Genomic DNA, 14,731 nt, shown 5'->3' with positions numbered 1-14,731 from the left:
CCGGAGAGGCCAGTGTCCCCCCCGAGGGCCCTCTTTATAAAGTACAGCTGGAGCACCTCTACATATCAGTCAAAGTGAATATGCTCACATGGGCTCTGTTTTCCTCCCTGGCCTTGTTAGGAGCACTTTCAGATTGGATTTACATCCAGATAGGAGAGATTGCAGTTTTTCTGGCAACAAATGTAGCTTCAATTTTAAATGATGTCCCCTGAAAGTTGATAATCATGAAAGTACAATATCCGGATGTCATTGAAATGGCGATCTTAGATAATAATGCAAATTGCAATTGCTAAGAAAACTTGAAAACATAGCTACTTTCCCGCGATGTGGGACTGCATCTTGACTTTATTTGACATACCTATATGTTAACATGCATCCCTGACCACCTATGGAGACACACAAGCAAACACTCTATAAACTCTATATATATATATACACACAGGCAGGAACATTACAGAACCCAGGCAGTGCTCGCATGAGTAACAGGAGAAGAGACAGAGGAGGTTGAAGAGTGAGGTGAATGAGGATGTGTGTTACGTGGAGGAGAAGTTAATCTCTCCTGGCGGTAGCGCCGGCCTCTCCCTGCCTCTCCTCGGTCTTCTCTCCTCCATAAAACTCTGGTTTGTCTCCTGCTCTGTGAGAGGCTGGCAGTGCAGTACGCACACACACACACACACACACACACACACACACACACACACACACACACACACACACACACACACACACACACACACACACACACACACACACACACACACACACACACACACACACACACACACACACACACACACACACACACACCACACACACACACACACACACACACACACACACACACACACACACACACACACACACACACACACACACACACACACACACACACACAGCAGGATGTAGAGAAACCAGGGCGCTTCACTACTACATATCACTGAATTTGTGCACAGTCTTTGAACACATCATTCTTAGCAAACATTGAGTGTGTGGTTTCCCTTAGCACAGGAGACTGACTGTACACTGAGTTTTGAAGAAGATCCTGACTGTGCCAAACAATTCTGCTGCCACATTGACCTGACATTCAATCTTTTGGACTGGAGATATTGTTCAAATTAAACGTCTTTGACTGCGTAGGCTGGGTTTCCATTCAGTCTCTAGTTTATCCAAATTCATTTAATCTGTCTGTGAGTCACATATTTTATATTCGGATATTTCTTAAGACCTCTATTTACATATCCATCAACAGCACGGGGTTTCCTACATTTTTTTAAAGGTGTCATTTGTCGTGAGAACTTGCAGTTTTAACTTAATAGAGTGTGTATGTGTGTTTGTATGCGAGTACTTCTTGCCACATGAATACTTTTAAGAGATTTTGAATCTTTAGGATTCAGATGGGGAGTCTGGAACATTGTGGATGCACAAGAGCTTAAGGCGGGTGTATGCCTGGAGATGCTAGTTATGCAACTCATTCATGCTTGCATGCACACAAACACACACTCACACACACACACACACACTCCAACTCACACACTTCAACTCACGCTTCACTATATCGATGTTACTCACTGCCACCTGGGTCCACAGTTTATACTTATTCGACATTGCCTTCTAGGTTTGTTGGGTGTGACATATATGTGTGTGTGTGTTTTTCTCACTCACACACAAAAGCAAGATTAGCCACACATTTATGTTTAATGAATGAGGCACCTGTGGAGACGCATTATATTCATAGGTTGAGAGGAACACATAGGGGAATATTTTTGATGAATAATCTATTAGTGACATTATAGTAACACTCACTGTGAACTGCCCTTCATTAAAAGCACAAAGAAAGATAAGCGATACAAACAGTTGCAGTCTAAATCTGGCCCACCTGAACGCCACATGTCTTAAAGGTGAAAGGGAATGGCTGTTTGGGAATGTTCTGTGCCGCTCTTGTAAAGTAGCTGCCCAGGTGTCATGCACTTGTTGTAAACCAGAGGTAATGCACAGTCTTAACAGCATTATAACAATTGATCTCAAAATGCTCTTGAGACTTGAACATGTGCCAAAGAAACTGATGTTTGGCAGAACATTAAGTGGGAGAGAAGTCACACATTCTCTTATGAAAAGGCAAACACCTAGTGAGCCCTTCAGAGGACACACTGCTACACATCACCTTTCTGCTGCAGTGAAGACCTGGCTAGAGCTACTCGACACATCTCTAAAATGGATCTCATTTTCATAACCAATTCCTTAAGTGGGGATGTACAATGTTCAACTACCTTACAGGCAACCTCGAAAGCGTGTCCCCATTTGGATACAATCTGGTGTTAACTGATTTTCAATCTACATGTTCATGGTGCTTTTATATGTTGTACAGTAGTCCATCAGTAACATTTTCATACTTCTCAAACTTCAAACCTTTTTCTTGAAACTGTCTTGATATGATAGATGTTGTCCCCCTCCAGCCAGTTATTGCTTTCTTTTCATTTCAGTTTGGCATGGGGGTTGAATTATTCTTTAGGTAGGTGATCCATCATCGTGAAAATGAACTTGTGCTACTCCAGCAATAAGGTACTACAATTGCAGTCATTTTGAAAATGTTCCTTGAGTCAGCTTTTGTAAAAGGCAACTGTTCCAGCTCAAAACTTCCTTACATCATAAAAATATAACGAAACGATGCCCCATTGTCACCAAAATCAATATGTGTGTCCCTCGAACTAGATATTTTGTGAATATTTTAAATAGTTTAAATCTGTTTTTCATGATTCAGGTCTTCTTCTTTGCAACCTTTGCTTGCCTTTTGCTATGCTTTTCGGAAATGAGCACAACCAAATGTTGATTAAAACAAACGTGGAACTGGTGGCAAGGCTGTAACCCATATTTGAAATGAGTTGTTGGATCCTATAAAGGCTTTAAATAGGTTAACATGTATAAATGATACTCCTACCCCAGCGTTTGATATGCAGTGCTTTAATGTGATGCAATACGCAAAAGAAAAGGTGTGGCATTGCGCAGTAAGGAAGATTCTACATACAGGTTTTTGTCACCATCTTCCCTCCTTTTTAAAAATGCTGAGGAGCTGTCCATGGCCCTGATTGCTCCTGACCAGCTGATGTTGCCGCAGCTATAAGTGGTTGGACATCATTGATGACTGACTCCATTTGCCCATTGTCTTTCCACAGAAGTGCATACCAATCTCTCACACAGAAACACACACATACTCACAGGTGTGTCTCTGCACATACACATGACCTGTAGTCCTACTAAACCACTCTGCACACATTTTAGTAGTTAGCCGTGAAATATGTTACCTGTTTGATGTATCAGAGTATTTCTAATATTCGGATACAGTAGCACGCAGCCTACTCTGTTCTTAATATAACTTACAAAGAAAATCGAGAGGAGATTATGCTTATCTGTGGGTTGAGTGAGGTCTAATAAGATCTCTTCTCCAAACTTACCTTCACAATGGAAGTGCTATTGGAAGGAAGGAAACACTTTATTATAAAGTATAATCAAATGCAGCAAACCTCAGAATGCAGCATATATATTTCCATATATTTGACATGAAGGTCATATCTTCACTTGTTACATTGGATGGACACATGGCACACCTCTGCTTGTCTTTAACTCCACGTGCTCCCACTAAAGACAGCAGATTTCGTTGGTGTCTTTCCACCCACAGTTAAGTGGAACAAAGTGTTTCGCTGTGACATCTGATTAATGACAATCCCGCTGGGAGTTGAGGGAAAGCAGGAGCAATCCTCTACCCACCAAAAAAATTAGGATCAGCAGAAGCGAATGTAGAAATCTCCTAATGCACCAATTATTTCTTCCTTTATCTATCCTGCGTTATCACCGGCTTACTCAATTACTCTTCTGCAATAAATAACATTGCGAGTGTGATCCATATATTTCTAAATTAAGATAATCCAACATCTTGTCCATGTCATTTTCTGTTGGTTTACATAAGGCAAGATTTAAACGTTGCAATTAATTCCCATTTAATGTTTGTTGGATTATTAAGTGGCACATCTATAATTCCAAATAATTAATACTTCCTTAAATACGCATAAATCCTTCGTCAAGATTTGTTGTCATGATTTAAAGCCTTAAGTGCTTAAACGGCTATGACGACTGAAGTAAATAAAGTCCTTGTAATGAAGAAGGGACTATCTTAAAAGGATTTCATATACAGCCCAATTGTTATCATGAATACTTGTCAGGTGATCAGGTGGGTCAATTATATTCAATCGTTTTCAATTACTGTCTGTACAATTCTTTAATATCAGGTAATGAGTACCCAGTGGGAAATACGTGAACATTTAATATAAAATGACATCTTTCTGCAAAGATCAAAGTAACTTCCTATTCTGGTTTGGACCGGATCAAACAGTTCATTTTATATAAAGCATTACGCTGCAGATTTGTTTTTTTGCAGTGACGCATGATATTACAATAACCAGAAGCACTGCCTAAATCTAATATGTTGTAATTGTGTTATGTATGATACAGCTCGACCCCTTTTATCTACAACATGGCCGGGGCAGAACATTGATTGAAGATTATCTGAACTGCAGCGATGCTCCACCCAACATGTATTTCTCTTGTATCAAACATTCGGGTTAATTTAAAAACGTTAGAGGGTCTATAAAAGCCTTTTTTCCCACAGTTGTGATGGATTCACAGCAACCGTGATAATCTGATGAGCAGGTTCTGCTGTTGCTGCTCTTCTCTTCTCCAGGAGAACTGCTCTGCTTTGTCAGCTGATCTGAGCAAATCCTTGTTTGTTTAGGCACCTCATCGAGTGCCTAGGTTTGCCCTCTAAGGCAACTTGATCAATGAGCTGATACAGTAAGCCCACCCTGCATACCTTTTTTCATCTTGATAATCAAACATGCTCTATGTATAAAATAGAAATATGTTTGAAGCGCCAGCTACAGTACGAGGCATTATGTAGGAATCGGAGGAAATCAATTCCCTGTTCAAACACAACAAAATCGACCTGTCATCGCCTCAAAAACTCAATGTATTACATGATGTCTAAAATCTGAATGATTGATCGTACTTCTTACCTGGTTTGGATGGTACCCGGGTGTCTCAACATACTAGCTATTTCTGCCTGTTTCCAGTCGTAATGCTAAGCTAAGCTACCCATCTATGGCTGTAGCTTTGAGTGCCAGTGGTATCAACTCTGCATAAGAAGTCTCGATAGTATTCAACATTTAAAGCTTTTCAACTTTAGATCGATGACGAAAAGTTACCAATCTTTTTTTATACCTTTCTTACCATATTTGAAAAAGCTATTGTTTGAGGGTATTGAATTGATCCCACAGAAAACAGAATAAACGTTAACCTCTGGTTGAAACTGAGGTATGGGATCGGCTTGAGGCACAGTATATTCTGGACTTCAGCGAGAGGCCACAGTGAGCGGAGCAGATTTAGGATCAGCAGCTAAATGAGTGGGTTTGGGGATTGAATGATAAGCATGGGGGTGACGGAAGGGAAAGTGCGTGTGTGTGTGTGTTTGTGTGTGTGTGTGTTTGTGTGTGCAGGGGGGAGACAGAGATAGATGGAGAGAAAAGGCAGATAAGGGAGGAAGAAAGAAGTTGTCAGTGAATTAGTCATTAGTGGTGTTGAGGTCTCTTCTGCAACCCTGTCCATTTCTTTTCTGCATGCACATATGAATCTCCGCACGCACGCACGCACATACACATACACACACACATATTGAAGGTTACAATTGGCACAGAAATGTGTGTGCATGTCCCTTTTGCAGTATAGCAGTGTGTTTACAAAATGTTACGACGTGTTAGGCAGAGCTGTGAATGTGTGATTCACTGGAAGTGGGAGGAAGTGGAGATGCAGACATCATTCCCGAGGCCCTTAAAAAGAAACCTTTAAAAGGTCATTCTTTATTTCTTTTGTTATCATGCAGTCACAACCAAACCCTCTACTCCCTTTTCACTCAACCTTCAAGTTATCTTTACCTTCCTTTTTGAACGCAGCTGCACTTCCTTATGGCAAGGTAAGACACCTTTATTTATATTGCACCTTTCAACACAAGGCAATTCAAAGTGCTTTACAAAAAATGAAAGACATTAAGAACATGGCATTACATTAAGGAAATGACGTCTCCTCCACGAGCTGCTCAGATCTGCTTTAGGACACAGGTACTGACCTGACGAGCTGTGATTGCATCCCTGGTCAAACCATACAGTCCAGCATGTGCACTTTGCTCTGCATCTGCAAATCAGACGCTACTCCCTCACTGCCACTTAGACCCAAGTAACCCTCAACAAAAAAGCGCTCGTCTGATTCCTTGGCTCAAAACTGAGAAATGAGCTACCCATCGTTATCAGGACAGCAGATCTTCCACTGGAAACTGTTTCAACTGCACGCATAATCTCACTTCTGTCCGTAGCATTTAAAAGGTTTGGCTTGGTCTCTGCAGTAGCACTAACAATAGTTTGGCTAAAGCTAATGCACTTGTAGTAGTCTTGCTTTTTTTTCCTCTCTATTGTGTCTTCAGGGTTAAGTTACTTTGGATAAAAACGTCAGCTTAATGACATGTAATGTAATGTCAGCTACAAGGCCATGTCCTGGGGTGTCAGCGCAGAGGACCACTAGAGCTGCCACCTCATGACGTGCCGTGTCCCCGTAATGACCAGCGAAAGGCAGGAGAACAGAATCCTGTGTGGATGCTACTGTAGCTAGGTGTGGTTTAGTGCACGAGCTGCTCTGTGGTCTGCAGTGATGTGATGCGGCGGCAGCGTTACACAATAAGAGCAGCCAGTGAACTCACTCGCCAGTCTCTGTGTCTTCCCGTCCTTGTCTGTTCTCTATCTGTGTCTCCGTGTGATTGTGTCTACCTCCGACAGCCCTGCAAGCACACAAAGAGATGGATGAACCAGGCTGGCCCCTCACGTTGTCTGTTTCTCTCTCCTCTCCTCTCAGCTCGGGTTTATTGAGTTCACTCGATTTGCACTGATACATTTGATCATAAGCCTCTGAGCCGCACTTCTCCTGTGCAGATGCTGACATACAATGCTTGAACTCCCCTTCTGCTCGAGTATATCATAGTAATCAGGAACATATTGCATGTACTGTATGTGTGGTGCATCGCAGTGTTTACATCAAGCGTGTAGAGAAAGAACACCGCTGTGCTTTATGGAGCTGGAATGTATGTAAGATTGGGTTTTTCACCAGTTTATAAACGCATATTTATAGGGCAATTAGATTAAATACTTTCAAGGAGACTATAAATCTAGTTATTTTTATTTAGGGGCAATATTTTCTGATCAATGAGACATGTTGAAACAAACCCCACTTATCCTAAAGCCTTACATTTGATCCTGCTTTTACGTTCTGCAATTATAAAAACTGTGATTATCTCCGGTTGCTTTTTATTCAAACAAAAAGGCCCAACTGCTATTATAAATGACTGATACACATATTATAGTTCTTATTCTGAGGATCACAATCAGCAATTTGAGCTTAGTGCACTAGCATGAAGTGGTATTATGAGCCAGGATATGACCAGTCGCAGTGAAATCTCTCTTGAATGCTCGGAGCTGTGATAGGAGGAGAGCGTTGCCCTAGTTTGAGTCTGGCGTAATTATGTAACGCTTGAGTACCTGCAGCACCAGCGGCATGACAACTTCAGAACCTGGGTCTGGGCAGTGGCGAGTCAGTCAGGAAGTGCACACCTCTTTTCAATCCTTTTTACGTGTAATGGAACTTAATCTCATATTGAGATGCAGGAGACAATGTGCACTTGTTAGCTTATTTAGCATTCAACTGACTCTCCCTTATTCCATCCTTCAAATTCCTCGGGTTGTTACTTTTTCCTGAATATTTCTCCCTCAAACCTTTTCCCAATTCCTCTTCCACACCATCCCTCCATCCATCTCTCTCTTGTCTCTCTCTTCCTGTGTGCCCCTCTTCGTTCAGCTCTTCCCCCTCCACTCCTAATGCCACATACCAAATGGAGGGTGACAGTATGCAGCTGTGGGTTTTGTCCTCCAGACAGCGTCTTGGAGAAAAGCTTAGACACACACACACACACACACACACACACACACACACACACACACACACACACACACACACACACACACACACACACACACACACACACACACACACACACACACACACACACACACACACACACACACACACACACACACATACACACACACACACACACACACACACACACACACACACACACACACACACACACACACACACACACACACACACACACACTAACCTGGCCCTTTCATCTGTCACTTATATAATAGTTGTAAGATGGAGTTGCAGTGTGTGGCTTGCATACATGATGCAGTCAGACAGGAACGTCTTTGCAATGAGGAAGATAATGTTTCGTAATGTAACAACACACTTAACTCTCTTCTGTTTCTCTTGTACCTTCTTCAGAGAGCAAAGCTCCATGCTGCCTTGCAGGAGAAAAATCGTCTGAACCTTGAGCTGATCACACACCACCTGAAGACGTCCAAGTATGACCAGGTACGGCTCTGACACATGTGAAAGCAAGGAAACACACACACTGATGATCAATGGCCATGCTATGATCAATGGTAACATATATTGCATAAGGCACTACTAATCATAGGGGCTACATACCACATGCACACGTCTTATAAATATCTGTAACATCAGTCATACGTTGCCGGCTGTGATTCATCTCTGTAGATCAATACACCTGCAGCCTGGTTACCATCGTTATGTGTTATCATGTGTTGCCTCTTCACGCCAACGATGTATACATGTGCTATTGATGTCATGTTTTCCGTCTCATACACACACATCATTGCTGCGTTTCTTTTCCCGTAATCGGCCTTCATCCCCACTTCACACATGCATACATAAACACACAGACCCAGACGGTAGGCGATTAGCTTCTCTGCTGCTAATGGTGACTTTCACAATGGGGGCACATATGACACGTGTCCAGGGACTCAGCTCGGAGATTTTGCTCCACCATGCCACACAAGAAGATGCCATCTGTGCACCGCCAAGGTGGGCACAGAGATGAAAAAGCGAGTCGAGTCTCATATGAATGAGAGTGACGGGCTGCAAATAGTGGAAGATGCATAGAGAGAAAATTAAGGAATGGAAAAAGGAAGAGAAATAGGAAGGTGGTGATGGCATGTCACATGGTTATCACAGAAACGGATAATACATCTTCCGGAGACAGTTTAGAGTTAAAAGAGAATACAAAAAGTTTGACTCAAAATCATAGTATGTATTGTTAGTCTTATATTGGACTCCATAAAGTGATTCAATGATTTAAAATTGGAATTTCAGTACCAGCCGCCCTTTACTGAATAATACAGAATATGTATCGAACATATATTGGATTGTATTATATACGGAAGGTATAGACTAAAATGCTAACTATTGGTTTAATTCCCAGATCATAGTTTTTAAGGTTATATTTGATGTCTTAAATTATAGATTGGTTTTTGAGGTTCTTTTTGCTCATAAATTAAGTGTATTATAAATGATTTTTTAAAGCATGTTTGAATGTGTAACAATGATAATTTAGCTGCTTGTCCAACGGGACGTAGCTTAGATGCTACTTGAGCACTTGTCCTACATTTCCCGATATGAATAAACTCATTGCCTTTGCAACAGTCAGAGAGTAAGCACTTTGAGTGAGCTTATCTTTTTGTCTGCTCATCTCTTTTGCTCGTTAATGAGACGATTGGTGTATGGCTGAGGGATGGTTCTGCTTGATCCTGAGAGGCCACCTTTAGAGGAACCAGCTTAGCTCAAGGCCTCTGACTGATGAAGGAACGAGACGCAGAACGCTCAAGTCAGCAGCTCTTTCTCATCAAGCCTAAATTGAAATGTGCTGATTAATTTCTCCTCCGACTATGAACTCCAATCAACCCTCCAGCTAAAAAAGAAAAGAAATGCCTCTATTCATGAATATAAACAGTAGGTCTACTGCAAGGACAAACCTGGTAGAAGTTACCAAATGTCTTTTCCCCTTAAAGTATGTAAGGGTAAGCATATCCTCTTACGTTGTAATGTTTTTCCTGGTGCCTGTGTCTACCTTTGTATATTGTTTATAATCCTCTTAACCTCCTTGCTCTTTTTTTATCTTGTTCTCCTCCCTCCCTCCCTCAACACGGGACTTGTTTCCTGTTCACTTAGGTGCGATCAGACTGTGACCAGCTGAGACAGACCTTAGCGGTCGTGAGCCAGGAGAGAGACGTGGCCCAGCAGCAGAAGAGCCACCTCCAAGGCAGAGTGGAGAACCTGGAGCAGGTGCTGAAGGTGAGCTGTTGCTAATGTTGCTATATCCCATCATCTCATTCACATGATCCCATAAACACTCTAATGTTAACACCGCTTACATGCTTCTGTGCAATCATCATTTAATCCATGCATTTTATATTTTGTATACAAACAATGTGATACGTTTTTGGTTAATTTCCAATCATAGCATCCTTCGCATTAGCACCCTTTTACCTATCACTTAAATATGTTGCACATTTTACATTTTATTACTCGATGTTATACTGTCTGTCTGAATGTACCTGTATTTATTACCCTCTGATGTAAAAGCCTAATTTTTGAGCCTGTCTCTTTAAGGTCCCCGACCTAAATCAAAGAGACCTGGGGTGTTTCTCAATCTCGAGTGCGCTTGCTTGGTAGCACATGTCTTCCGAGCGTCTTGCTTCAGAAGCGAGGCAAGAATACTTCCTGGCATTCGGAAAACAAAGAGTGGAACAGGCGAGCAAGTGTGCAGGTGTGCGTCATATGAGAGGCCCCGCCTCACTTTTTCCGCCACAGATTTGGGGAAATTGGTCCGTGCGCAAAGCATTGTGGGGATTTTAAGACCAGAGTCTACACATTTGCAGCCTCGACATTTCTCCAAACGAAGTACGCCGGGCTCGGTAGAATTCCAAGTATGCTGGACATTGGAACAGTACTTCGGCGGCACTCGATGACGTAGTATGCTTGAAATAGTGGCTCTGGAGCAGCTTTACTCGCGATTGAGAAACACCCCTAGAGACTTGCAAGAAAAATAACTTTTGCAAAAGTAGTCGAGCTGTAAAAAACTCTGATGAGCCTGAATGGGACATAGAAAGTGGAGCCAAATCTGAATGGCTTGTGGGATACGATGGTTTATGACTTGTTTTGTCCTATTTCCCAGTCTGTCTGTAGGCAGGCACTCGACAGTAGATACCGCACAAGCAAACATAACGTTTTTTCATATCCCCTTAAACCTTTAACATTTTGGCAAATCATGTACTTGATTTCTAACTATGACAACTTTGAGTTCTGAGTCATTTCCACTGCTTTGTGGTATTAGTTTTAGTTTAAAAAAGTCCATGTGATCCACACCAGATAAATACACCAAGTATTTTGAGTATTGTGGTAAAGCTGTCGGTGAGAGATTTTTTCTGAAAAACACATTATTATTCCTCAAAGGATTCCAATGTGCCATTGTTCATATAGTCCTTTCTTTGCTCACATTTAATGATCTGCAGTTATGGATTAGAATATGTAAATTAATCAAACTTTAGTTCAGACTTCAATAAGATGAATGTGAAATTGTTTCTTCTTCATCTCTCCCGTCATTTGTTGTAGAAATCCACCGAGCTATATGTCTCAGAGACCCTACACGTATCTTTCTGCTGAGTCGGCAAAGCAAAAGAATCTAAACCCTTTATCACCACTGATTCTATCTGTCCGCTCTTTCTCGGACATACTGTATATCTCACTACATTTCTCCAGCTTTCCAATCTGCACTCATTCATCCCTCGCTCACTACGGTGGTTCTGTTCTCCTCGCACAATTCATCAGAACTGGAGGATTTTCAGACCCCGATTTTTTGCTGTTTCTTTTGGGGAAAACCTCCATCTCCCAGGTGTTGGTTTTCTGCAAAAACTTTAGAAGAAGGTATGGCAACTCATGAGGTGAAGTGTCATTGCATTCATGGAGAGGCTCTTTTTTTCCACCCTGTTATGGTCTGCCAATAGTAATCAGACACAGTCTCAGTGCGCCGTGAGAGGCACTTTCATTACAAATCCTCGCCGCCCTGCATCTCCTATTGATTGCCTGTATGTCAGGATATTTGAGAGAGAAATGTACCCATCTGAGAAAAACTGACCCGCACCCTAATACAGCAAAGAAAGGTTTGTCACTTTCTTATTGTGTATTGATTATGAAGACAAAGAGACATTTAGAGAACATTACACGGGGCGAAGTGGGGAGGAGAGAGCAAGATGGAGGAGATGCAACATGAAGAAAAAAAGACAGACTTTTTCTTGAGTCAAAGCTAATGAGATACAGAACTGTCAATGTTGACTTTAAAGTTATATAATCTGGTAACAAAGGGAGTTATTGTCAGATGTACAGGAGGGGAGAGAATACTGCGTGGCAGGCTTATACCTGCAGTCTTCATCCCGTGAGTCACACTACATATACAGTAGTACCCAGGATCTGTAAATAGTCGAGTCCAAATCTCAGGTGTCAGGTTTACAGCTCATCCAGGCCGTACATATCCCCCGTCTCAAGATATTTGTCTTTACAGTATTGTGTACACACACCCTCCTCATCTCTGTAGCTGCAGGCTTTGCAGGAAGCAGCAGGGTCTCAGTGTCTCTTGTTTGTTGTGATCCTCCTTTTGCATTTACTCTGTCATTTAACTATGGCTTTATTCTCCTTCATTCCAGTGGCAATCCTTCCATTTCTACTTGTAATGCTGTTTATGTAGCAGTGGTTCTAATAGCAATTAAACAATGTCTCAATCCTGATATTAAACCTTTTCCAACATTTTTAAAGAGATAAAGTTGCCCTCATATTGTTATTTTGATCTTATACTCAATGTCTGCAACAGTTTTTCACTTCCTACCAGACGTTACATTACACTTAAAGGTGGGGTAGGTAAGTTTGAGAAACCGGCTCGAGATACACTTTTTGTTATATTCCATGGAATGCTCTTAACATCCCGATAGCAATGAATATCTGAAGTGCTTTGATAAAAATCCATAAAAAAGTGTCATCTGTGGAAGCCGTGGTACTGTAAAAAGCACGACCAATCATCTGAGCCGGCCCGGCTAAAGTAACTGGACGGCCTACCTGCCTGTCAGCCTTCCATCTGTGCACAAACTTATCTCGTGCCCTCATTGGTCATGTGCGCCTTCGTGTGTGTTGGAGGAGGGGCTCTGTAAGGAAGTGGCAGATTTCTTCCGGCTGTATTTTAAATTCCTAGCGCACTCGAGCTGGTTTCTCCAAAATGACCTACCCCACCTTTAATACTTTCTGAATATGCACAGCCCATGTGTTGGAGCCAATTTGAATGAGTATATCTAAAAGCTATCTTTTGAGTTATGGCCTAAAGTATGATTAGGAAGTCTGTTTTAACATGACATCACAGGCTGTTTGCTGAAAATGTAGGTTAGTTCATCAAGCCTTCCCTAAATATCCATGAGTTTAAAAAAGAAAGAAGAGAAAGTGTTCACTAAGGCTGCAGTGACAGCCTCTCAGCCAGCCCAGTGCTCTGCAGCTTAAAACTTCTTCCTGATTATGCAAAGCAGCGGCTGCCTGCTCAGGACACCTCGAAGCCACTCCGGGAGGTAAAGAGGCTTTTCTTTCCTTTTTTCAAGGCAGAGAGAACACAGAGAGAAAATGATGAATGTCAGAGCCTTTTAAGCTGTCTTTTCTTCCTAAGCCCTCTGAAACATCTTATGGCCTTAACTCTGTTCCTGCTAGATGCGACAGCTGGTCGTGACTCCGGAAAGATAGTGTATAGTCATGACTCGGCTAATTTGGGAAAGGGTAGATTGAGGAGCAGCGTGGGTGACCAGGCGTTACAGCTTCGTCTGAGTCACTTCGGAGTAGGCTGCATCTGATAGATATACATTACAAATGGGATAAACATCCCATACTGTATCATTCTTTCACAGTGAAATCAATTTAGATTTAAAGGAAGAAAAATGTTTGGTTTCTCTTTCCCTGAAGTGGGTTACTGTCAAATATACTGTGTAAATAACATCCTTCAACAAAGCCACATCCTCTCTGTTTCTCCTGCAGCATACGCAAGAGGCTGTGGAGCTGAAGCAGCAGCTGCAGACGGAGCATGAGCAAGCCTTGGTGGCCCTTCACACCAAGCAGAAGGAGATCAATCAACTGCAAAAGGTACGGCCATACGGATACAGGCAAACATTTGAAACTGGTTATTGAAATCTTATTTGTTATCATTATGACATCCTGAAAATCCTCAATCGGCTCGGAAGAAAATCAAGAGTTTTGACCGAGAAATGGAAACTGGAGTTACTTTCTTCTCACAAATCCATTGGATCAATTCATTATCCCTTTCACAGGCCTGTTTCTTTGCATTCATGGGGAAACACACTTTTCAACAGGTATACAAAACTGCTGTGTAGGTTAAAGCAAACCAAGCTCTTTTCTGCTTTTTGTGAAATGTCTTTCAGTCTGACAAACGCACATTATTTGTGTTTCTGTTCATTTCCTTCTTCTTTAATGTTATATATTTGTTGTATCTGTACCTTTTTAATTTGTCTTCTTTCTTTACTTTTTTTCTGTCTCCCTCCTTGTTGTCAGTATTTGATGTGTCAGTGACCAGTTTCTGCTGAATCACTGTCATTGAATATCTGATACTGCATCAGAAAGATGAAAAGACCTCAAAGCTTTCAAAAAATCTGCAGATTTCTTGAGAAAATGCAGCAACACC

At 41.7% G+C, this 14,731-nt stretch overlaps 1 protein-coding gene across 2 annotated transcripts in view; it reads left to right on the top strand.

The window, feature by feature from the left end:
* The window catches only part of rimbp2a (RIMS binding protein 2a), a 61,342-nt gene that overhangs the window by 23,839 nt on the left and 22,772 nt on the right, over positions 1-14,731 (top strand). For both annotated transcript variants that reach the window (XM_034096216.2, XM_034096215.2), the window contains exons 4-6: positions 8,434-8,523; positions 10,180-10,302; positions 14,071-14,175. In XM_034096216.2, coding sequence (XP_033952107.1) covers positions 8,434-8,523; positions 10,180-10,302; positions 14,071-14,175 — 318 coding nt within the window. The remainder of the gene's footprint in view (positions 1-8,433; positions 8,524-10,179; positions 10,303-14,070; positions 14,176-14,731) is intronic.

Source organism: Pseudochaenichthys georgianus, chromosome 12 (assembly GCF_902827115.2).
Source record: "Pseudochaenichthys georgianus chromosome 12, fPseGeo1.2, whole genome shotgun sequence".
Classification (NCBI taxonomy): domain Eukaryota; kingdom Metazoa; phylum Chordata; class Actinopteri; order Perciformes; family Channichthyidae; genus Pseudochaenichthys; species Pseudochaenichthys georgianus.
Note: the sequence above shows the minus strand (reverse complement) of the source record. Positions and strands in the feature narration are given on the sequence as shown.